Source organism: Mustela lutreola, chromosome 3, assembly GCF_030435805.1.
Source record: "Mustela lutreola isolate mMusLut2 chromosome 3, mMusLut2.pri, whole genome shotgun sequence".
In the NCBI taxonomy this organism is placed as follows: Eukaryota; Metazoa; Chordata; class Mammalia; order Carnivora; family Mustelidae; genus Mustela; species Mustela lutreola.
Window position 1 is genome coordinate 60,674,785 of NC_081292.1, and position 25,789 is coordinate 60,700,573.

General features: G+C 40.3%; 1 protein-coding gene across 1 annotated transcript in view; it reads right to left on the bottom strand.

Annotated features, from left to right (window-relative positions):
* Positions 1–6,123: 6,123 nt before the first annotated feature.
* Positions 6,124–25,789, bottom strand: part of KCNB2 (potassium voltage-gated channel subfamily B member 2) — a 397,071-nt gene continuing 377,405 nt past the window's right edge. Inside the window, exon 3 of the mRNA XM_059166232.1 lies at positions 6,124–11,143. Coding sequence (XP_059022215.1) covers positions 8,984–11,143 — 2,160 coding nt within the window. The 3' untranslated portion in view covers positions 6,124–8,983. The remainder of the gene's footprint in view (positions 11,144–25,789) is intronic.

Here is a 25,789-nt window from a genome sequence, read left to right on the forward strand (position 1 = left end):
TAGGAAACTGATTTTTCTTTAGAAGAAGTTGACATTTTTCTATTAAACATTAAAAATGTAAGGCTGTTAGGTTAAAAAAAAAAACACATTACCTAAGTTGTCATAGCATGTTATTTGTCCACATGAGCTGGAGACACATATATATGTAAACAACTAGAATGCATACATATGTAATTTAGGAAATAAAATATTCTCTACTTTAAAGTAATAGTAAGTGAAAATCTACATTTATACTCACACACGTTTAAAATTTTGAGTGTTTAGGAAACCACAGAAAAGTTTTAGGAAACGAAGTAATTAGCACACAAATGTGAGTTGAATGATTTCTCTTGGAGTAAAAACAAAAAACAAAAAACACGAATACCTCCTGTCAAGTATTGTGCGTGGTGCTTTCCTATATACCATCTGGTTTAACTTATCATAGTCTTTTTAAATAAAAACTCACAGCCAAATGAGAAATATTAATTACAAGATATTTTTATACAAAGAACTTAGAAAGAAATCCTAATCCATGATTTCTAATTGGATGTACATCAAAGTACATTATTTTGCGATGGCCTTTTCTTCAACCCTAATATCTTTTGCTGAAGTTCTGTTTAAATTGCTCTAACGATTTTGGCCAAGAACCGTATAAGAACTACAGAGTTATATCAATTTTCCCTGACTGAAATGTTTGCTACCATTGAAAGTGAAAAGATATTTTCCTTTTTGGATACTGCCCTGAAAACAGACACATGAATTGGTTGCCCATTTAGGATGGTGTCTGGTGACAAATCAGCGAGGTAGACACCACCTTTCTCCTCAACCTAGCTATTTCTCTTTGAAGTTCAAGAACTTAATAGAGGCTTTAAAAATTATTCTTTTGTTAACAGGGGGAGAAAAATAGAGTGTCATTGCTTTGATGGTTAAACCATGCTATGACAATGTGTTGGCAGTCCCTTTGTCCTTGGGCTTCCTGACCACATGGAGAGCTTCCTATTACTCTTAGTTTTGGGCTTCAAGTTGCCATTGCTAATGACTCAATTGGTTGTGCCCTTGACTTGAGACCAGAAGTACTATAGTCAGGCAGACCCTGGGGGAAGATTGCTGGTGGGCACTGCAGACAGGAGAGGAATCAGAAATCTGGATAAGCAGGATCTGAGTTTGATCAAAAGGATGTTTCCAAACCCGGATGGTGAAACTTGAGGAGAAGTTAGAAGGGAGTGAGGTCAAGTCCCTTCTACAAATGGTTCCCATTGTACCCCGGGCACAGTAAGTAATGTTCCCACGTTGTCCAATAACTTCCCCTTCAAACATGTTTTCCCACTTGCCCTTACTTCTTCAAACAAAATAAAGAAGCAAGCAAACACACAAGCAATAGTGTAAAATAGAAAAGCTTTCGGGTTGAAAAGAAGGTGCTAAGAGCAAGACACAGTCATTAGGCTGTCAACTGAAAGATTATTAAAAATGCTTCAGTGTGCTAATGGTACCTTATATTTGCTCAATAAACCTTTTTTATACATTCACTGTTGAATTTTTAATGGTTTAATATAATGCCTCTTTAAAATTGCATAAATTTGAAACTTGGCTATTGTATGACAAACCTAAGTGTTTTGTAAATTGCAGAGGTTTTTTCTTTTCTTTTTTTTTCTTTCTTTGGCTTTGAACTAAATAGGAAAATTTTGCCAATTCTTTAGTAAGATTTTCATGCTCTCTCTCTCTTGCTATATATATACATATATATATATATATACACTAATTTTGGAGCATTCTTTTGGAGAAGTAATATTAGTAATGCTAGTATATATTACTTCCTATGTATCTGTTTCCTTTAGAAAAATTCTCCTAATTTCAATTAAACATTTTGATGTGAGTACTTGTAGGTTAAAATCAGCCTAATCCATATGTGGCAAATAAGAACATTAGAAGTGTCTTGGTTTAAATCTGACAGTAAAAGAATTTCTGGCCAGCAACCACAGATGTCTCCTGAGAGTTTAAAAACCATCTATTTTTTTCACTGAGGTCAATTCTGGGGCATTGTGGGTTCTATTTGTAAACTCTGGGAGGAACCGAGACTGTGGGTTTTGGAGTTAATCAACCGAATGACTTTATTTTCACAGGTTTATGATTCTTAAAAAAATAATTAATTAAATAATTAAATAATGAACCGAAAAACACTCTTTTGAGTTCTCTCTAGCTTCCCATTCATAGCGGGGAGGTCACAGTAGCATTTGCTGTGTAAATGCCCACAGTAGGGCACCGCTAAATATTTAGCAAAACCTGTGATTCTGTTTTGATTTGGAGGTGGCAGGTAGAAATACTGTGAAAGAGCTGTGCAGAAAGTAGCAACAGTTTTATCAGATACTTTGGAATAAGAAAACGAAAACTGAGAAATGATCGCTGAAAGCAACGTCTAAGACATCGTTGTGATTTTGGCTACATGCACGCGTAATGGAAGGTGTAAAATGCCAGAAAACGTTCCAGTCCTCATTACGGCTTCCTTTCCAGGCAAGCAGAGAATTACATTTCCCCTCAGACCAACCACTAGAAGGTACTTAGCATGGAAAATAAACAGATGACAGCCCATGACATCCTTTTTGAACCTGCGTGTCGACCTCTGGTCTGTTTGCACAATTCCGTGCAAGATTCCCTGAATCTTGATGGTGAAAGTCTACTTTCATTGTTCAGTACGGTATGCCATTCCAAAGCCTTTTAAGGTTAAAATGAAACACCAATAACTGAAAGAAAAACCATTTGGCCATATTGTTTGCCATTACTGCCCATAGTGGATGGGAGAGAAGCTACTTGCTCAGTAGATTTTCATCAGACCACAGGTTGTGATGGTTTCTATCACAGCATGTAGGCTGAGATTTAGGGGAAAAAAAAAAAAAAGCAGCAGCAGCAAACAGAACAGTTATGGGAATATAAAAAATGATTTTCAACATCATTTTTGTTAGAATCGTATTTCCTTTGGTGGAAGAGAGTACTGTTTCCACTGAAATACACTGTCACTAGATCTCAGACAGCTACTGTGATTTTAAACATGTATGTGTAGAAAGCATATTTGATGGTCATTCAGATCCTATAGTAGGAAACGAAATAAATAATTTGTGTCTGAGGGAACATAAAAATGGATTATAGGAATTCTCAGACTATAAATTCAAACATATCGCCATACTATTTCCAGCTCACCCTGTGGAAGTGGATTTCACTTGGGAATATAATCTTTTTAAATATGAAATCTCTTCTAGATGATAAAATGGAGGGTATAAACTGTGCATAGATTAATTTCTGGCCCAGGGCAAACAATAAATGTTAGTTGAATGAAATATTGTATCACAGCAATCTGGTACTATCTGTTAAATCATAAGAAATAATTTTTTCAGGAGAGAGATTAAACTTGGAATGATGGTCTCAATTGTGAATTTCATGTCGATAGTAAGTCTAAATATTACAAAAGCTTATATATGTACCTAATATAATTTTCTCTGCTTAAAAAACATGTTTAATTTATTCACATATTTGTCTTTCTTCTTTTCTGTACTTGTAGTTTTTGCTGGACTTGGGTTGTCTTATTATGAAAGAGAATCTCCCCATCTCCCTTTATATGTATTTTTTTATTTATTTTTTATTTTTTTTTAAGATTTTACTTATTTATTTGACAGAGAGAGATCACAGTACACAGAGAGGCAGGCAGAGAGAGAGAGAGAGGGAAGCAGGCTCCCTGCTGAGCAGAGAGCCCGATGCGGGACTCGATCCCAGGACCCTGAGATCATGACCTGAGCCGAAGGCAGCGGCTTAACCCACTGAGCCACCCAGGCGCCCCCCTTTATATGTATTTTTATAGATTAAAACCCTTTGAGATTTAAGAAGGAAGAGATTATGCATTAATGGTAATGAAGGAAGAGATTATGCATTAATGGTAATGGTAAATAAGGATTTATGCAATTAACTCAGCCTGTTTTAAAAAGGCAAGTAGAAGAAGTGGTTATTGAAACCAACAGCATTATATTGCAAGATAGCATTACATTACAGTAAGCATGAAGTTCAATAATACAGAACCAAGGTTTTGAAGTTGGGGTCTTTCTTCTTTCCTATTAGGGATGGGCCTTGGAGCGTTTCCAATTTTTTACTTACATTTTTGAAGAGTCCTTTTTTTCTTTCTTTCTTTTTTTTTTTTTTTTTGCCTCAGTTCTGTTTGGGAGAGGACAGTGGTGATGGAAAATAGCTAATATACTTTCAAAGTCACATAGATCTGGCTAATAAATCCCTTGAGTCAAGTTATATAATAGAATTTTAAATATCCTCCATTTAGAAATTCGGGGACTAAACCAAGAAGAGCGATACATGGCTAAAATGTTGCCTCTAGTCAGTGGGAAGTAAGACAAACACCATATAACCATCACCGAACTATTAAAATATAAAATGTGTTATAGACTTTTTACTGGTATTAATCTTGCTCTAGTCATTAGTGCTAGACCATAACTAGCTATTTAGACAAGCAATATATCTAATCAAAAATTATCCTACAATTTATCAGGTAAAGAGGAAAGACAACCAATCACCTCACTCAGGTGAATAATTTATCTCATGTAAATCTAAATTGCGATTCAAAAATAACTAGGTATCAGACTTCCTTTATGCCATCTGTCTATTTCTTAGGAAAACAGTTTGCTGGAAAAGCATTTCACTTGTTCTTGTCATTTGCTTCCCTGGTTTGATAACTGAGTGACTTTTTCCATACTGAGAAGAGACATTTTTCAGTCACCCAAATGATCCTCAGCCTGGTTGTAAATGGGTCAGGCAGTAAGCAATATGAGGCCCAGAGTTGTATCCTAGCACCAAGCACAGTGCCTTCTCTGGAATATGAGGTGCCAACCTAGTATTTAAGGGTATAATACCTAGTATTTAGTAATAGAGGGGTGCTCACCTAGTGTTTGCTGAATGGATGAACAATGAAATGACAAGTTCAATTGGACAAAATTTGTGCAATTAGTCTAGAAGTAGCTCTACAATTCTGCTTGTTTTTTGTTTCAGAAAAACAGGTGTCTTCCTTCAGCCCTCTGCCTCATATGTATGTCATGTTACATCACGAGATATGAATTCTTTTCTTTCATCTGAGGGTGTGGATCTTATGACCAGAATTCTAAGTTGGCAAATGCATGTGCTAAAAAGACGGTCAATGTCAGTTATCTTCAATCATTACCATTTGGTATGGGTTACTGCTGCTATAAGCAAATTGCGTGACTATAAATGCATCTCCAGTGTTTTTGTTTGTTTGTTTTTACATAATTTCAGATACTAACAGGAAAAATACCTAACGAAACATACTCTGGTACATTGGAGTGATGGACTTGACGCCAGACATCATGGATGAAGCCAGGTCACTATTATTCGCCAGTGACCTGTGTCAACTTGAACAAAATGCATAGCCTCTCTGGTCCTTTATTGATAAGTAATACCTAATTCAGAAGGCTGCTGTGAAGAGTTAAGTTCAAGAAGAAACTATAAGTTACTCTACATACATAAGGCTTTTTTTTTCCCTCTTCAAATTTCAAGAGAAAGTAATTGAGTTGTTGGCTTTCCCCAGCCTGTGTCTACATGTGAGTGAGACTGTTTTGACAAGAAATTAGTGGGAACAGATACTTGGCATATACTCTTCTTGTTACCAGATCTAGTCACATCAGGATAATGCTTGATCTAAATGCTTGCTTCAAAGCAGTTGGTTTTGCCAGAGTGGAGAAATTTCTAGTGGAAATATTTAGAGACAAATTAGATCAACTCCAGGCACTCAATTCTGTTACTCTTGTATTTGTGATCCAACCCACGTATCCATTTCCATACTTTTATGATTGATCTCAGTCTTTAAGCAAAGATGATCTTCTGGTCATTGCACTAGTTGTTAAGATAGCTAGAAGAATCAAATAAACCATTCTTGAGATCATGTTATTTTGAGTTCATTCAAATAGTCTCTACTCACTGAATTTTGTCTCTGGTCACTGGGCTAGCTCCCAATGAGTACCCTTTCCCAGTAGCAAAAACCGCCAGCGCGTCTTAAGGAACCAGTCTGCACGCCCGTCATTCACGCAGTGCTTCTTCAACTAGGGATATATTTTCCGAAGGGTACAAAAGAGGTATATGAAGTCATAAGAGTATCGATTTTACTAGTCAATAAGCAATATAAAACATCATTTCTTTTATATTGAAACATATGGAGTAAAATGCAGCATTTACATGAATTTTTAATGTAAAAATAAGACTTCAAAAGAATTCTGTGCTTGGTATAGTTGCAGACCATTTCAGGCGTACACACGTTCATTCCCTGCGCCAGCTGCAGTTCATTGAAAAGGTTTCAGAAGTGCTGCAGAAGTGCACTCTGGGAGCCCTCCGTTCCCAAACTGCCTCCCTGTGAAACAACAAAGTTTGTTTTGTTTTTGTTTTTTTTTAGAGGAGCATTTTATTGTTCTCCTACCTGAAGACTTTTGGCTTAGAGGGGCTAAGAAGAATGGAAGGTTAAGCTTCCATAAGATGGACTTCAAAGTTCTCTGGAACTTAAAAGATATTAAAGGGAAAAATGTTTTCAGGGAAAATGCCTCCAGGTTGGGATGTCTAGGATTCCTTATCTAGGTAAGGTTTCTAACATCAAGCATTCTGGAGAGGGGTTCTTAGTAGAAAGCCTAATGGACGCATGAAAGTGGGCATTAGTGAACTATCAGGGCAAAAAGACAAATCCACCTGTGCAGACAGATAAATGAAAAAAAAAAAAACCAAATTGAGATATAACAATACAGAGACATTAGAAAATAGTTGCTTTCTAAGACTACATAAAGAAAATGATTTTCATAACTTATTTGCTATTCATCTAACAGCAGACATACCCGTTTGACTTGCAAAACTACATGTAGAAAATTCCAACACTCTAGATTTACAAAAACAGATCAATATTTCATTTTAGACACTGAAGTGAGTATGAGTACTGTAAATAACCAATGGTTAATGACCATAAACCCATCAAGGTTATATCTTGAGACAAACATGAAAACCATTAAGAAATTCTAAGCGCAGTGAAAAATATTTAAAATTGCTTTTAGCAGTAGGGATGCTTGGATTTCAGCTAAGAACAAAACTGTTTTCTTATCTGAGATATAATGACCAGATTCTGTTAATAAATTCTGTTCCTAAAGCCTTAAATTCTAAACATTTGGGTTGTTTTTTGCCAGTGATTTTATGGTAATTTAAAAAACAGAATACAATTTAGAATTTGTTTTTTCTTTAAACAAAAGTTGTGCTTTAGATTTGGTCCGGAATTTTCCCAACACTTTCCATGAACTACACACACACACACACACACACACACACACACACTCACACACGCATGTGCACACATACGTACAAAATGCATTCTGCTGAGGCAAAACTTGAACATTCCTGAGAGACCAAGGAATCGTCTTAACCATGAAGTCTTAAGGGAGCTGAGAAAGAATTCTGTCTTGGGTTTATTGGGGGTAAAACAGAGACTCAGAGGTTTTTTCAAGGCCTATCCAGAATCGCACATCTAGTAGTCACGTATCTGGAACCAGAACCTTCATTTCCTGTGAAGCAAAATGGATTCAAACAACCTAGGTTCTTAGCACAGACTTGACCAACAGGATAAGCACCAGAACGTGTCTCAACTCCTCTGGATTTCAGTGTTTTCAGTAGAAAATGCTGGATGTGGCTTTCCACAAGGGTAGTCCTGGTGATGCTTGGGACGTTGGAAACATGAAGGGGTGTTTCTAATTGCTGGTGCCAACTGGCTTCTGTAGGGCTCCTCGAGCAGCCATGTTCCCTCCCCACACTGGGAATTACTGGGCTACCGTTACCAGCCTACGACTCTTTTTATGGTAACTCATTTCTGAACCCAACTAACTGTGAGAGGGGTGGCAGTCTGACTTAAAGACAGCTTTCAGTTTGTCAGAAGTCACTTTTTGGAATTCCCATTTTGGCATATCTACATTCTATCTTTAGTTCTCAGACAGAAAAGTTTATGTTGGCTTCTAGTGGAAAATACTGTCATCTTTCGATGGTCAACATACAACTAAAAAACAAAAAAACAAAAACCACCTAAATTTCCAAATGTGGAGTGTGTTAAAAGAAAAAAAAAGTTTAGTTGTATGATATAACCTTTGACATATTTTCAGGGTTTTAGGCTGTGGCAAAATTAGATATATAATTGGCAAAATTTCAAGCTTAAATTCCAAATTTGTCTATATCTGGTCATTAAATCTTGCCTATTTTCATGATTTATAAATAAAACCACAAGTGCCACAACTAAGCAAAAGCACAAAAGAAAAATGCACCCTATGAATTATATCACAATAAAAATACTGTATTCCTTTAAACAAATGACTTTTAAGAGCTTTATAACCCAAAGCAAGATATGTGAGATGGTTTAAGAAGAGGTTGCAATTTTGCAACAGGAAGTCTGTACAGCTCCTCCAGGCAGTAGCTGTGAAGGAAGTATCTGTGTCTCAGAAACTTGTTTCCATATGTTCTTGACAATTTTGCATCCCGGGTCCCATTATTTACAAAGTTACGCATTTTGCAAGCTCAAAGCACCTTGGTCCTCCTAATTATGAATGTATGCGGTGACATTTCATCCTTTCATGTGCAAATTCTAAAATTCATTGTAACAGAAAAGTTAAAAGTTGAAATCCGTCTACAATTTGAAATGAAAGGATCAAAAATGTCAGACATTGCAGAATACTGGTTCCTATAATAGAGCTCTCTTTATTTGTTCACTGTTCCTCAGTCATTTCTGTTCATTACAAAATGCAGTCTTGACTCTTTATTTTAACAGTACTTAAACTAAACTGTTCATGCCATGCAAAAATAACATTTTATGCACTTTTTTTTTTTGTGGGAGGGGGCTTCCCATGTTTTTAGTTCACAGGCATTATTACCTCATTTTTAAGAAACAAGTTTTTATTATTATTATTATTATTATTATTGCTTTTGTAACTAGTCACATGCTGGTTTCACGTGTGGGACAATAACCTGTGTCTCCTGGGTTGGAATGAATTTCTGGGGCAAACAAGTGGTTTTCCATCTTGCACCCTTCTTGACTATTATTGTCCTTTTTTACTTCCGCCACAGCATGGTAAATGTCTTGCCTACAGTTGTGACTTGTGTCCTGGGGGGAGGAAGAGCCCACACAGGCCTCTTCTCTCAAAGGGTCTCTTCCATCACTAGGTTTATCTGCAAAGCAGTTGGGGCTGGAGTCTGCCTGCTCGTCCTGCCTGGGCCCCTGGAGCTCTAAGAAGTCATCGTCTTCGCCAGTGTCTATTTCGGTGAAGCTCCTCCTCTCTCTTGACGAGAAAGGAAAGAGTTTCTGCTTGGGAAACCGAGGGGTCAGCCCTTTGGAAGGTCCCTGACAGTGTGCGGACACCTCGGCGCCCAGCAAGGGTCTGTCTCCCTGGGAGGAGGTTTCTTCAAGGAGAATGGTGCTGATGACCTGCGGGGTGGTGAGGGGAAAGTCAGCCGTGGTGACCGGCAGTGGCCTGGCGGTGCTGGGCGGGGTCTGCGGGGCACCGCCTCTGTTTTCCTTAAAGTTCACTTTGAGCGATCTGGATTTTAGGGGGTTGCTGCCTTTCAGCGAACTCTTAGGGCTCTCGGAGGTACCGTCCGACGCCAAAGGGCCGTGGAGCCCACTTTGGGAAGCGCTGGCATCAAGGCTCACAGTGATGTCGACTGGAGCGTATTCCAGGATGGTATCCCTGGCCCCGGGCCCTTTCTCTCTGCTCAGTGTTAGAAATGGGGGCCCCCTGATTCTTTGGTGCTCTTCCGTCCCCGGAAGGTCGGGTGGGAACTTCATCTGCAAGTGGGAGGCGGACAGCGGCGGCAGCGGCGACCTCTCGGTCTCCGTGAAGTCGGTGGCGCAGCTGGTGAAGCTGTCAATGCTGGAGGTGCTCTTCATGTCCACGATGACCTCGGTCTGCGCCACGGCCAGCTGCTCCTGCGGGCACACCACTACTTCCATCTCGATCTCCTCCTCGTATGCAGAGGGCCTCTCGGGCTGCTCCTGGCAGTCCGGGTTCAGGTGGGCGTGAGGCTGCGTCTTGGTGATCTCGTTGTACAGCATCTCAAGTTTCTGGGCACTCAGATGCTGCGGGCTGGAGGAAGAAGTGTTGTTCAGCTGGTCGTGGGAGTCTTTCTGGCTAACCTCCTGGTACTTATTCTCGAAAGATTTGTTGGAGCTTGTTTCCGACAGAGCTTTCCTGGCCCACTTCCACCGGCTTGGGGACAGGTGATTATCATCAGCTGAGTCCTTAGTACTGGCCGACTCTCCTGTCTTCTCCACGGCCACATCTATCAGTTCCATGCTGCGAGCAAAAGCATCTTTTAGGTTCATGGAAACAATGCTTCCGTTCCTCTTGGCCCGCTCAAGAGCTTCTCTCCTTTTAATTGCCTTCTCCTGGCGTTTCTGCTCCTTGTAAAATTCAGAAAAATTGTTCACAATGATCGGGATGGGAAGGGCAATAACCAGAACCCCGGCAATACAGCAGAGGCCTCCCACGATTTTCCCTAGTAGTGTTTTCGGGTAAATGTCACCATAGCCCACGGTGGTCATGGTGATGGTGGCCCACCAAAACGATGCTGGTATACTGGTGAACTTGGTAGCGTCTTCGTCCTTCTCTGCAAAAAATACCAGGCTGGAAAATATCATTATCCCCATGGCCAAAAATAAGATCAGTAAGCCCAATTCGTTGTAGCTCCGTCTGAGGGTGAACCCCAGGGACTGCAGGCCTGTGGAATGCCTGGCGAGTTTCAGGATCCTGAGGATCCTCATGATCCGAAAGATCTGAACCACGCGCCTCACGTTCTGGAACTGCAGCACGCTCTTGTTGGACTCTGTGAGGAAGATGGTGACGTAATATGGCAAGATGGCCAGCAAGTCTATGACATTTAGGGGGCCTTTGAAGAACTTCCACTTGTTTGGTGAGGACAGGAAGCGTAAAAGGTACTCCATGGTAAACCAAGCAATACACACAGCCTCCACGTGGGCTAACTGGGGGTTGTCGTTGGGTTGGCCAAACTCGTCTGTTGCCTGCAGCTCTGGTAGAGTGTTGAGAGACAGAGCGATGGTGGAGAGTACGATGAACAGGATAGACACGATGGCCAAGATCTGGAAAAGAGAAGGAAGCCCAAGTTAGCAAATCCTCTTCGTTGCCTAGGCAGCTGGGAGACATATGGATTCACTGTTTTTTTTTTTCAGTGATATGAACTACTCAAAGATATTCCAGGAAGGTAACTTTATAGCTGAAAATTCTCTAACTAATGCAAACACATTCACTTTTTCTGAGTTCATTTCACTTAGAAGCACAATGTAGTACCCATTTAAATTCCGGGGCCTAAACAATTTGGGGAAAAAAAAAAAAAAAAGAAAAAGAAAATCCATCCCCCGCCCCTGCCTTTATTCTTGTGTTGAATAACCATCCTTTGGAATCGCTTTGGCAACCAGTCTCTCTTCTCTCAGTTTTGTTACTTTTTTTCTCTTAACCACCTGGTTTGTGTTTCTTTAAGTGAATCGCGTGACATGCCACATATGCTAGACAGAAGTCATGGTTTCTAGAAGTTTTATTCTACAACTGAAACCACGAATGCAGACCTGCACATGAGCGGTAATACAGCACTGGGTACACCAGTGTTTCTCGTACAACAAATACCATTTCTACGGTAAGCACTGATGGCAGAACCAAATCAGGAAAGCCTTCATCCTGGGATGTGGGGACTTCTGGCCAGCATCATGTGGGAAGGGAAGACTACAGCTAACTTCTTTCGGTCAAGAATGAACTCTTCATAAATAAGAGCTTGTCGACCATCCACGATGATTTTGGTGCAGGGAAGACATTTTACATGGAGGAAAAAGCACAAGGTCAGATGTGGCAGGAAAGAGGAAGAGCTCAGAAAGAAGCGAGAAGATGAGATGGTAGGATTTTAGTCGGTCTGAGCTCTGAACCGGGTTTTATCCCTTCCTCTGTGATCTTGGGCAGGTTTTCAACCTCTCATTCTCTCAGTTTACAAATCTGTAGAACCAAGACAATGGTCAGAGCTGTTTCATTGTTGTTGTGAAGATTACATGACTCCCAAATATTGGCAAATGAGCACTTGTATTATGAGAGGTTGGAGTGAACCAAACTTCAGTCTGGAAAGACAAAGGCCAAGAACAGGTATGTGGGAAATCTGTGAAGCCAGGCACCACATAGACAGCCCAAGTAGCGACTTCCTTATAGGCCGAACACGAAGATGAAGGTTTGAGGGCACTGATCCACATTTTTCAAGGAAATTCTGAGGTCTACTCAAGTAAAAAGTACTTACCTTAGTTTTGTTCAAGAAAAATATATAAAGTACTAATAGTAAAATACTGTTCTTTAAGTTAAGGAACTTAACTTAAATAAATCTTTATTCAATATCTGTAACACGCTCTGACATATGTTATACTGAAATTTTACTTAATGGGGATTTGAGGGGAGAGATGGAAGCTGAAAGAACAGGAACAAAAAACAATGAAAGGTATAAAGGAGACAGGAGAGGAGAAAAGGAGAGTAACCCAGAAGAAGAGAAATTTACAAGAGTAAAGAGAGGGAAACCGAGGGAGAAAGAACAGGAATCGACTTTTGTTTACAAGTCCTAATGTCAGTTAGAGGCAAACTAATTTTTTCATGATCTGGATTTATTGAGCTGTGGGGTTTCAAGCTGTTTAATCATTGTCCTTTGAAATGTTTACCAGACGCTAAATCTTTAAATTAAATAGTCACTGTCAGCATATTTTTCTCCGAGCTACCGATAATAACGGAGACCAATGACAGCTTCCAAGATCATACATAAAGGTCAAATGAAACCAAGCCAGACCTAATCTAGGCCAGAGAGGCTTCCTGCTTCACCAAGAAGAGTGTGTCCCAGATGCACAATCTTTACTAAGCAAAAAAGTGCTTCCTCCCATTGTTCTCAAACCTTAATCTTAAATATTTTTTTATTTGTTTGGTAGACAGAGATCACAAGTAGGCAGAGAGGCAGGCAGAGAGAGGAGGAAGCAGGCTCCCTGCTGAGCAGAGAGCCTGATATGGGACTTCATCCCAGGACCCTGGGATCGTGACCTGAGCCGAAGGCAGAGGCTTTAACCCACTAAGCCACCCAGGCACCTCAGGAGTTGATGGTTTTATTGTAGAGTTTTAAAACAAAATAAATATAACAAATGTGACATTTTGCTCTAAACTACAGGATATACTTCTAAACATTTTTTAGTACAGCAAACCCTATGGCATTTAGGCTCTGCTTCTTTTATCCTAACTGTGCACAGGCTTATTTTTAATGACCATCACCTCCACTCACTGGCCTGCAGAGCTGGCTATCTCTCCGCTCTAGCAAGCAGACTTAGGTTTGCATATGGCAAGGGACGTGGACATGCAGAAATTGCAAACAATTATCTGTGTGAGACTGGCCAACTTCCCTGGAGACTTGGATTAGATCATCTCCACAGTCCCTCTCACCTCTCACGCGTAATGATTCTCTTTCTAAACCACCACTGTTCTGTTAATTCCTGCCATGTCTGCAAACCAAACCAAGGACAAGTCACAACTGATTCTGTCATTTGGCTGAATGGCCAAAATACACTTTTATTGCTGAAGAAATGAAACGTCAAAGGAGAAGACTTTGAAAGGTACTGCACTGCTATGTTCCAAGCATTTAGTTACTGAGAATAGACATTCTTTCAGGATAAAAATTTCCTTTTAAATCACCTGGATAATGATTTCAATTCTTCATATAAACACAGAAATTAACTGTATCTCTCTCTGTCAAATAAATAAATAAAATCTTAAAAAAAAAATCAGGACTCCTAGCACTTGCATTAAGAGGTACCAAAAACTGGTAGCATTGATATCTGTTTGTGAGAGGAAGTAAGGCAGCTGGAGACTTGCCTCAATTGTACCAACTTGTCAATGTTATATTCTCTAAAGGGATCTAATGGTATTAATGGGTGGTTTGTGGTGGAAAGAATACAGGACAGGGCATGAAAACACATGCCTCTACCTTTGTTAGAGTTCAGTTCCCTTTGTTAGCTTCAGTTCCCTTATTTGAAAAATGGGGTGTCCCACATTTGCCTTGCCGGTCTCACAGGGTTGTTAAGGATCAAACTAGATCATGCACATGAAGCATCCCATAACATGTACCGTTGGATGGAAATGCTGGAGATGGACCTGGATAAAGCCTTTGACCAGCATCAAGAAGAAATAAAAAATACTTAGATGGTTAATCCCCCATTTAGATACAGTTTCATATCTGCTTTAAAGTCACTGACATTCAACACTCCACAAAAACACATGGAAACTTCTGTGCCTTGCACTGAAGGTCAGTGTAGGTACATTCTCTCTCTCCCTTCTCCCCTAATCTCTCCTTCCTTCCTTCACAAATACATGCTGAAAGTTAAAAGTGAGTTACAAGCTCTTAACTACATAGCATTCCTGCTTTCTCCTCCTAGTGGGATATAATACATGAAACAAAAAAAACCTGATGAGCAATAGAAAATGACATACAGAACATGATTATTAAGAATGTTCAGGAGAGGGGCACCTGGGTGGCTCAGTGGCTTAAAGCCTCTGCCTTTGGCTCTGGTCATGATCCCAGGATCCTGGGATAGAGCCCCACAGTGGGCTCTCTGCTCAGCAGGGAGCCTGGTTTCCCCTCTCTCTGCCCGCCTCTCTGCCTACTTATGATATCTGTCTGCCAAATAAATAAATAAATATTTTTTAAAAAAAGAAGAATGTTCAGGAGAGAACCAGCTTATTTAAACTGAGAGGAAGGAAGAGCCCTGTGACAAACACTATTAGGAACATGGATAATTTTCTATTTCTATGAAAAGGACAAAGCATGAGCATATAAGCCAAATTTTAAACCATTTGTTGAGGGAAGAATCTAGAAGTTCATTAGAATATCATGATTTTCACCCACCAATCTTCTCTTTCTTGCTATTTCTCAGGACACTATTAACCACAGCAAACCAGAAAGGAAATCCTTTGTTCTCTGATCTAAGTTGGCAGTTCTAGTTTTCATATTCCTATAACACATGGTACTGTCCTGTACCCTGGTGGCTCTTAGTTGCCTACTAGCTCTTTTCCAGAATGTTCTGTTCTTAAGTACTGCAGCTGATTTGCACACACAAGTGTGAAGCCCTTACATGCTAACACCACATGACACATTGCAAAGAAGGAGCATCACTGAAAGGTTCAGTCGTTTGTCAATTATTTTGATCTCATAGATAACAGGAACCCAGGAATTCAACCCTCCCCTATCCGTATATGTATGCTGTTGAATGAGGAGTCATCCATTCCGAAGCTGAGGTCACTGTCCTCCTGAATAATGCCTTTCATTTGGGGTAAGGAGTTCTTTTGGTTTTCAATTCTCACATACAAAACTACTTTGAGAGAAGAGTTTCTGGTTATCTTACGATTAAAGTTACTGATTTGACAGTCTCTTGGTATCTCTTGGAAGAAGGTTTGTTTCACTACCCATGATATATTTCTGTATTTTAAAAGGTTAGGTTTTAGGAAGTAAGTTAGGTAGGAGGCTAGTGAAGGAAACTTTAATAGTCTTCAGAGTAACTCTTCAAAAGAAAGGAGCAACAGTGAGATGGAGATCCCTTTCATGTAATACACTCCAATGACTGAGTAACCTCTTTTTAGGTTATTTTTCATAGAATTTATTACAAAGCCTAACGGCACCCAGATGAATCAGACAGGTTCCTAGCCATGTTCCCTCACTTCCATGTGGTCGAAAGTCAACCTAAAAGTTTTAACCAGCAAAAGAATTTTTTTAGCAAAAGAAATTCATCTTAAACATAGATCATTTTATGATAACAGACCAGCTTTACAAGTTCAGCAACATAACTTTTTCCTAGGTTTAAGCTATCCGTTTTATTATTCAGTACTACTTTCATTATGCTGAGTACATTGCTGTTTTCTTTTTAACCTTATTCTTTAAGAAGCCCGCTTGAGACTCTATACTAGCTTTGGACTTCACCTTCACAGAAGGATACATTTTCTTTTTTCTTTTTTTTTTTTTTTTTTTAAGATTTTTATTTCTTTATTTGACAGACAGAGATCACAAGTAGATGGAGAGGCAGGCAGAGAGAGAGAGAGAGAGAGAAGCAGGTTCCCTGAAGAGCAGAGAGCCCGATGCGGGACTCGATCCCAGGACCCTGAGATCATGACCTGAGCCGAAGGCAGCGGCTTAACCCACTGAGCCACCCAGGCGCCCAGAAGGATACATTTTCTTAAGGAAAAGTACTGTATATATTCTGTGTCACATTTTTTTTTTCTCTGAGTCTGATGTGGAATCTGCAGTAATTCAGCCAGTTAATGAAGTGATAGGTCAATGTACAGATCAGGGTAGATTCTGGTATGTGCAATACAATGTTAACCCACTGAGAAGAATCGATCATGTAGGTTATCCATTAAAAACACATGCAAAAAAGACAAATATCATTTGACTTCACTTGTATGCAAAATCTCAAACTAAAGCAAAACCAAACAACCCTCATAGATACAGAGGACAGACTGGTGGTTGCAAGAGGAGAAGAAATGGGTGAAGGTGGTCGAAGGGTACAGGTTTCCAGTTAGAAAATCAGGCATGGCAATGTCGTGTGGAGCACGGGGACTGCAGTTAATGACTGTGTGCCACACTTGCTATATGGCATCGTTGAGAAGGAAGGAGATTTTTTTTTTAAGAGTTTATTTATTTATTTGAGGGAGAGAGAGAGAAAGAGATAGACCGTGAGAAGGGGGAGGGTCAGAGGAAGAAGCAGACTCCCTGACAAGCAGGGAGCCTGATGTGGTCTCGATCCCAGGACTCTAGGATGATGACCTGAGCCGAAGGCAGGCACTTAACCAACGGAGCCACCCAGGCACCGTGGGAGGAGATCTTAAAAGTTCTCATTATAAGAACAATATTTTTTGGTAACCCCACATTATGTGCGGGGACAGATGTTAACTGTTACTGTGTTACTGTGTTGTACTGATGTTACTGTGGTGATCATTTCACAGTGTATACAAATATCCAATCGTTATGTTTTACATCTGAAACTAACAGAATGTTACACGTCAATTACACCTTAATTTAAAACAATTACACACATACACATACTCATGAACACGCATATCGACATATATACGTATAAATACCTGTGCACACCACATCACCATTTCATGTAAACAAAAGTCAAGCATCACAGAAAAGTAAAAAAGGTCACAGAAGTATAAACTTAAGAATGCTACCTATTCCACGGAAAATGTTTATTTACAAATAAACATGTTAAAATATCATATCCATATAAATACACATCTGAGAGACGTGCAGACTAGGATAAAATTGATGGAAATAAGTTTCCCTCTATTTTTTCCTTCTTCTCAACTTTCTATTTCTTTGAAAACCATAATTCATGAAAACCTGAGGTAGAAAAAACAGATTGAACACTTAGAGTGTTTTGGACACTAGAGTATTTACAGTTGTATCCAAATCTTAGAACATTCTTCCTTTTCCTGTTGGAAATTTTATTTATTTATTTTTTGCTCTAAGGACAACTCTTTTTAAAGATTCTATTTATTTATTTTAGAGAAAGAGCACACAAGTGGGCATGGGGAGGGTCAGGGGGGAGGGAGAAGGAAAGGGGAAAAAGAATCTGAAGTCGACTGCATGTTCAGGACAGAGCCAGACGTGGGGCTCATCTCACGACTTGGAGATGATGACCTGAGCCCAAACCAAGAGTCAGATGCTTAAACGACCGTGCCACCCAGGTGCTCCTCTTAGGACAATTCTAATCATAAATCTTCTCTTTGAGCGGGAGGCCTTAAAGGATGAGCAGAAGTTCCCGTGCAGAGAATAGGATAAAGGGCATTATAGGCCAAAAGGACTAGGTGAGCAAAGGCTTTAAACATATGGTTTCCTCAGAAAGTTTCAAGTAATTTTGTATGGCTGGGGACATCTATAAGAAGGCATGGTATGGAGGAGTCCGTGGTGATCTCAGGGCTGCTATGTGTAAGGGTGTAGGCTGTGCACGTCTCAACCTCAGAGGGTACCAATAAAGAGATTGTGAGAATGGCGCTTCCATCATTTGTGCAGTGTGCTACTTGTACAACCTTCCCACGATGCCGATTTCAGGGAACAGAGTAGTATAGTGGGACTGGATGCAGGTGGAGGCACAGAGATGAGTGGGGGTGGGTGTTTATGGGAAGTTAGGCAATGGACAAATTCTGTAGAGCACTCGATGCACTGATGAAGAGTTTGGTGGGATTCCCCCAAAGGTCAGTTTTTCTCCAAGCGTGGTCCCAGACTAGCAGCATCAGCATTTTGAGGTGACTTGTCAGAACAGCAAATTCTCAGGCCCCACTCCATACCTACTGAATCAGAAACTCTGGGGAAAGGCCCAGAGATCTATGCTTTAGCAAATCCTCTGGGTGATTCTGATGCTTGCTGAAGGTTGAGGATGCTACAGTTAAGGAGTCAAGACAAAACAAAAACAAACCAAAATTTAAGCAAGGAACAGCACGCTCAGATTTGCATTTTGGAGAGATCACTAATTACAGTGTGTGGGGCTGATTGGGGTAGGAGAGCAACTGAAGATAAGAGGAGAGGTTTCTATGGCAGTGGCACCGGGAAAGGGATTCATGAAGGAAGTACGTCACGAAATTATTTATAAGGTGGAATCTCAGCCTCACTATGACGATGGTGAATCTAGGAACCCCCCATGTTTAGGACTAAAGTTACCAGGAACACAGAAGCCCTGATGCATCTCTGTGAATATCTTGTGTGGGTAGAAAACTCCAAGTGATCCTTGCCTGAAATCATCCCTATCTTTGAAAACAATATTTCTTCATATCAAAAGAAATTCCAATAAGCTCTTCAGGGTTTGGAATAGAAAGAGAAAAATTTCTCTCAGAGGTAAACAATGGTTTATTTGTACGTGAAAACATTATGGGACACACACTATTATTTGCCACAGCTATTTTCTTTTATAAAATTTTACTTTAAGTGTGCATTCTGAAATCACACCGGGCAAAGACTAGTGGGAGCACCCATTTAGACTAGCTATTCCCTGAAAGGACCTTCATTTGTTAAACTATTTCTCACCCACTTCTGACGTCCCATTTCTGCAAGGAAGTTCTTCTACATTTCCAGATTTAAGATGCCATTGAGACCTGGCTTTGTTCCTTGGACACCTCATTGGCCTCATCAGCTCATCAATCACCAGAAACAGAGAAATGCAAGGATTTATTTCTACCATTATAACCATACCTAAAGACTGTGTCCCAGCAGTTTCAGAAAAACGAAAACCAAAAACACACCACGAAGAAAACAAAAGACAAAAAACCAAAACCAAAACCAAAACCAAAACCCCCAAAGCCGTAATACAATCATTATTTTTCCTTTTAATGCAGCTCTGCAGTAAGCCTTTTCTGAAAAATACTTTTGGGGTCAGCATCATTAAGACCACATTACAGAATGCCAGAAAACCAAAGAGATGTGAGGGCTACGCTGAAGCAGAACAGCTCTGCCAAAGGAACCGTTAGAGGAGAGCCCGGCCAGCCAGGCCTGCAGAGAACTTGGGTGGTTCGCTTTACACCTGCTTCTAGGGGGAGACTGTTGGGTGGTCCCAGGGCCAGCGAGCAGCAGCAGCTCCCTGATGTTTTCCTTGCACAGTGACAGGCCTTCTTCATGGCATGCAGTGAGCCTCACCACCAAGGGCCTTTGTTTGAATTCTGTTTGGCTGATTTTGACAGCAGCCACCGTGGAATGCTGTACATGGGCTCAAGCAACACCTGAACTTATTAGGAACTGAAGAGCTGTTTACTTGGCAGAGGGTCCTGCTTTTTGTAGCTGTCCCATGTGGTTTATTTCTTACCGTCACATAGACATGTTCTGTTCTCTGTAGAGAGTTGTTCCAGGGTCCTATCAGGAGGGCCACATAAGGCCTCGTCACAATGGGATCCTTGGACCAGGAGGATCCCCTGGGAGCTAACTGGAAATGCAGCATCTCAGGCCCCATCCTGGGCCTGCTGAATCAGAAACTGTTTTGGCAAGGTTCCCAAGGGATTCACATGCACATTTAAATTTAAGGAGCTCTGACCAAAGGCACAAAAGCATGCCATTAAAAAAATTAGCTTTGGGGGCTCTTCTACAGATTTTTAAAATGCATCTCCGTTCTGGAAATGGGAGGGGGTTGTTAGGCCCCGTGGGGCTGTTCAACACCGTTGGGAGGTTCTGGGTTGGGTGGGCAGGTGTAGTTACTAGAAAAAAGCTTCACAGGTGATGCTAACATGGACCTCCAGTCCAGCCTGCAGGTGACAGCCGCTGCTTTAAACACTTGCCCATACTACACTTCAGCACGACCGCAGAAAGCATGCTGGGTTAGGAGTCAGAACCAGAGCCAGTGGTTCTCCTTGCGTAGCCTGGGGCTACTCACGACAATTTCATCTACATTGCTGGGTTGCAGTGACTGTGACATAATGTACTGCCCATGAGAGTGTTCTGGAGGTTATACTATTCCACAGAAATGTCAATATTTTTACACTAACGAACACATTTTTTCCCCTCTGGACTTTGAGGTTTGAGGTAGAATTATTAACTGGTCTATATTGCCAGAGGTAGAAGAATTTTATTCTTTCAACCTCCTGTTTGAAGTTAGCACACTCTTCCCCCTGAAGTTGCCATGGAGCTCATTTTTGTGGATGTTGCCAACTGATTTCAGTAAGTCTGGCAGAGAGAAACGTCTGGTCCTTTTGGGAAGTCAGCATCCTGGACTGAACAGTGCCCTCCTAAATTCATGTCCACCCAGAACCTCAGAATGTGAACGTATTTGTCAATGTCATTGTCTAAGATGGAGTCATCTTCAGTTAGAGTGGGCCCTAACTCCAATGACTGCTGTCCTTCTAAAGAGGCCAGGAGAGATGGAGAAAGACACACAAAGGGAAGGTGGCTATGTGGCAGTGGAGGCAGGAATCAGAGTGGTCTGGCTATAAGCCAAGGAAGGAATCCCAGGGATTGAGAGCAACCACCGGAAGCTTAGGACAAGGCAGGGAAGGATTCCTGTTAAGTCGCAGCCGGGCTGGGCGGACACCTAGATCACAGCTTCTAGCCTCCAGAGCTGTGAGAGAATATTCTGGGGTTGTTTGGACCCACCCAGTTTGTGATACTTCATTGTAGAAGCTCTGGGAAAGCAATACAGGCAGGTCCTGTTCTTCAGTGGGAGGGTCCGTCTTTAGTGATAGAGCTGAGAACACGCAAAGCCATCCCATCTGTATCCTTCAAAAGTGTTGTTGTTGTTGTTTTTAAAGATTTTATTTATTTATTTGACAGAGAGAGATCACAAGGAGGCAGAGGGGCAGGCAGAGAGAGAGAGAGGAGGAAGCAGGCTCGCTGCTGAGCAGAGAGCCCAATGTGGGGCTCGATTCCAGGACCCTGGGATCATGACCTGAGCTGAAGGCAGAGGCTTTAACCCGCTGAGCCACCCAGGTGCCCCCCAAAGTGGTTTTAATATTATTTGCAAAGGGGGAGGACAATCAAAGAGGCTTGGAACCTTCGTCAGCAAGAAAAACAGCTTAATTGGGAGAAACGAAGTTGTATTTACTGTTGGAAGTCAATAGCTAGGATTTGTTACGTAGGTAATTAACACCTGCACTGTAAACAGCAGCCTGGAACAAGTTAGAACATGCGGGTCCAGAGGCTGTAGAAGTCACTTATACCAGCAGGATACAGGAAAAAGATAAGTAAGTATATACTACAAAATAAGAGATTCAAGTGGTAAAGTAGGCAAGATATTTCCCTGATCTTAGAAAATTAAAAAACCCAATTTCAAAACACTTTCTGTAGCGTTGGTCTAGAAGTTAAAAATGTTGGGAAATTCTCATGCTGTTGTCTGGCTAAACCAATATTTACATAAAAAGCACCTGTTAAGTGTAGTGTGTATCCCTGTCTCTCTGTAAGCAGGTCTTTCCAAAACAGCTACCTGAGTACAGCACCTTTTAAAAATTACTCTTATATGTATGTATGTGTTTATTTAAAGTAAACTTGGGTAATGTGGGGCTTGAACTCACAACCCCGAAATCAAGAGCTGCGTACTCTACTGACTGAACCGGTCATGCACCCATGAACAGGTTTTCTGAACAGATTTTTCAAACTGTGAGTAGCAGCCCCTTTGTGGATCATAAATGAGTTCTGAGGGTCATAATCGGCCTTTAAAAAAAAATCTATTTATTTGAGAGAGAGAGCGAGAGAGCACTAGCAGGAAGAACAGAGGGAGAGGGACAGAGAGTTACAAGCAGACGCTGTGCTAGGTGATATGTGGGGCTCTATCCCAAGACCCTGAGATCATAACCTGAGCTGAAACCAAGAGTCTGCTGCTCAACCAGCTGTTGCCAGCCAGGCGCCTCATAACCAGCATTGGAGAATATCAGGGAGGGTGAGTAATGTTTGTTTGAGTGTTGGTTGAACCATAAGTCATAAACAGTGGTAACAATAACAGTTATTAAATTATACTTACTATTTTATTTTGATGATCTATATAGAGATAATGTGATCCTAATGCTTCCCAAGCTGAGTTTTAGATAAATTCTATCAATGGAAGAGAAGGAAGGCTACACCCCAAAACAACAAATTCTTAAGTCTTTCAATATTACTCTGACTTAAGACTTGGACAACATATCTATCTATCTATCTATCTATCATCTATCTTCTGTGGCATATTCATATTGCCCCTTTCTTAGTTCTGACATTTAGAGTTCTGACCTTTTATTTACTACTTTTTGTGCTGCTTTTGTTATTTTGTTTTAAATGGATCTAAGGCGTTCACTTCATAATATTTTTTAGGATAAATCTGGAGTGATAAATTTTCGTTAGTAACTAGCAAATCTATTTTGCAAAACTTTGTTTAAAAATTCATAAGGTTATATGCCTTTGTTGTAAGGAAGCATCATATATTAACTCATGCCTGGTCATTACTGCCACTTTAGGACTTTTTTCTATTAACCTCTGAATTAAATAATTCAAAATTGAATAGATGTTGACATTATTGATATAGACCATTGATTGATTGATATTGGTTTTTAAATATCATGTGGGTTTTTCAGTTATATGATTTCTCAAAATAAGACAAAAGACCCGATTTTTAATTAGGTAAATGTTTATCCTATAAGAGTTATATATGACTTAAACAGTTAACATTAAAGTAATTGATTTCATCATAAACTATAATCTTAGCTTTTGGTCATGTTTTGGATTCAAATTCCAGTTCTGTCACTCATAGAGCGATGAGGCATCTATTCTTCAGGTAAAAGAGCTGATAAGATCAAGATTAGAGCTTAAATATACACATAGTATCCAGTAGGCGCTTATTTAACAGTGGCTAATGTTATTGTACATATTCAACAAACAGTTTTCACAGACAAAGACTGATGTCCTCAATGATTCCTGGTTAGCAATGCAAAACTCAACCACCCAGCTATTTAGTCTACATGTAAAAATATACTGATTATATGATGACAGGTGTTCAGATCTGTTTCATATATAGCCTAAGCATCATCATGTCTGAATTTCTTAATTTTCAGGTAGAAGTTTGTCAGTTGTTGACTTATACAGTCACCCTGTCAAAGCCTCTGGCCATGCCTCCTTTCTTACAGCCTGTAAAATATTCACCAAATGTAAAGAGAGGTGGAGGGTCATCTGAAGGCTACCACACAGCCCTTTTCTTTTCCTAGCAGGAAGAAATGTCTGTTCAGAAGCCTATGTTCTGTGCCTCTACAACTATTTTGAATCAGGCTCCATTTAAATGCTAAGTTTTCTGGAAGAATCGTTCTTAATCTCCACATTGAGAATCACTTCCTTCTTTGGTTTTCCAAGTGTTTTTTTCTGGAGATCTGGGTTTCTATGACTATGGCTAGGAGGCCATTCTGGAAAGAAGAGTTAGTGGGCAGGGCAATGGGAACCCCATCCTGGCTGCAGATCTGGTGGTGCTGTCCTCCCGTGTGGTGCTGAAGACACATAAATATGGGAAGAGGTGGACATTCTTCATAGAAGAACTTTCATTTCGTGGTATAATATATGTGTACATACAAACACATGCCTGTATATACATCAACAGATGTTTTGGTCCTTTGGAGATGATAATACTGATACTCTTGAGTTTGAAAACATGCTGGAAAGACCTCTGTCTTTTCCACACTATTTACTCACAAATAAATGGCTACTTTATTTGTGGCCACAGCTGTTGGCAGAGTTGGCTATTGAGCACAGCTTTGTCTCTGAGACTTCTAGGTCTTCTAAGTGCCAGGCCAGTTTTATTTATGCCAAAAAGCTGAAATTTGACCTCCTCAAACAGGCAGAGGGCATGACTAAACACATTATATTAAGACAACACATAAAACTGCAATCCAATGAGGCCTGGCTGTCACTGGCCAGCTGTACCATGTTAAATGGCCTCTATGAGGCTGAGAGTTTTGGGCTCCAGGAGAGACAGAATCATTGGTTTTCTCATAGTATCAGAGTGCTGTTTTATGGTTTTTTGGATCATTTAGATAAACATAACAAAATATACAAAATTCATTTTTTCACATTATTTACAAATTGGGTTTAGAATTCCTTAAAAAGCATTTTCTAGGATTTTGTCCAGGCCTGAGTACTCAACCCAAAGAAAGCCCATTGAATATGTGTGTTGTCTCATCAAATTTTTATTTATGTGAACGCAATCCAACAAATACCATCTGTGGCCCTTAGAGTTTCTAGATCTTATTTCTTAAGACATTAAGTTGAGTAAAACAAATCCTAAGCTTTCTGTATAAATAAAAGAGTTAACATAATAATAATAATAATAATAATACCTCACCATGTCATTCCCACAGCCCTATCCTCTCCCTGCATAAGTAGTAGGTTTTTGCCTCTGAAAAATCTAAGCAGACAAGAGAACAAAGCACAGGCAAATGATGGCCTAGCACTGCTGTAAAAGACACAACTTTTATCTGCTTGATCTTTTTGCTTTAATGATTCTCATCCTAATCCTAATGATATGGTTGGGAGATTGTCAGGTACCACATATTTGGCAGAAAAACAAAGAACACCAACAGTCACAACAGAAATGGGCTGAAAAGAACTAATTTGCTCTCTGAAAAACCATGACTAGGTAGGTTGAAAATGAGAACATAATTGCCCCATTGCATATTGACATTCCAGGTTAGTCTGGGAGATGTTGTGGGGCGAGTTTTATTTATCCTGGGTTCCCTCCAGCCCCTCCCCCTTCTCCCCTCTGCGCCTTTCACACTCCTGCCTTCTCCCTTGCCTTGGAGGGCCAAGTCCTTAGCTTTTGGGAGGCTGCCCTGGGCTCTCCGTCACAGCACCTGCTGCTGCTGGCCCTTCCTTCTGCTGTCTTCATTCTGAACAGAAATCCTTGTCCAGCAACCTTTATGTCTGGCTCATGTTCTACCAAACTGATGCCACTATGAGAGCTGGATTGTATCTTGACCCAAAGGCATATATCCTCTTCTGGAGAATTTCAGGCAATGGAGATATTTTTACTGTAAGACCTTTTAAATACCATGAAACATTTACCTGTTATGCCTAATTATAAGGCTGATATTACTGGAGAAATGTGTTTTGGCATCAGGAATCCTCATTCTTATAAAAAATTAACCACTTAAATATATGGCATGTAGTATTTTTTTCCTCTTCTAATCTTAACTCCATTGGCCGAATAAAATTCTGCTTGAACTGAACCTAAATACTTGGTTTTATT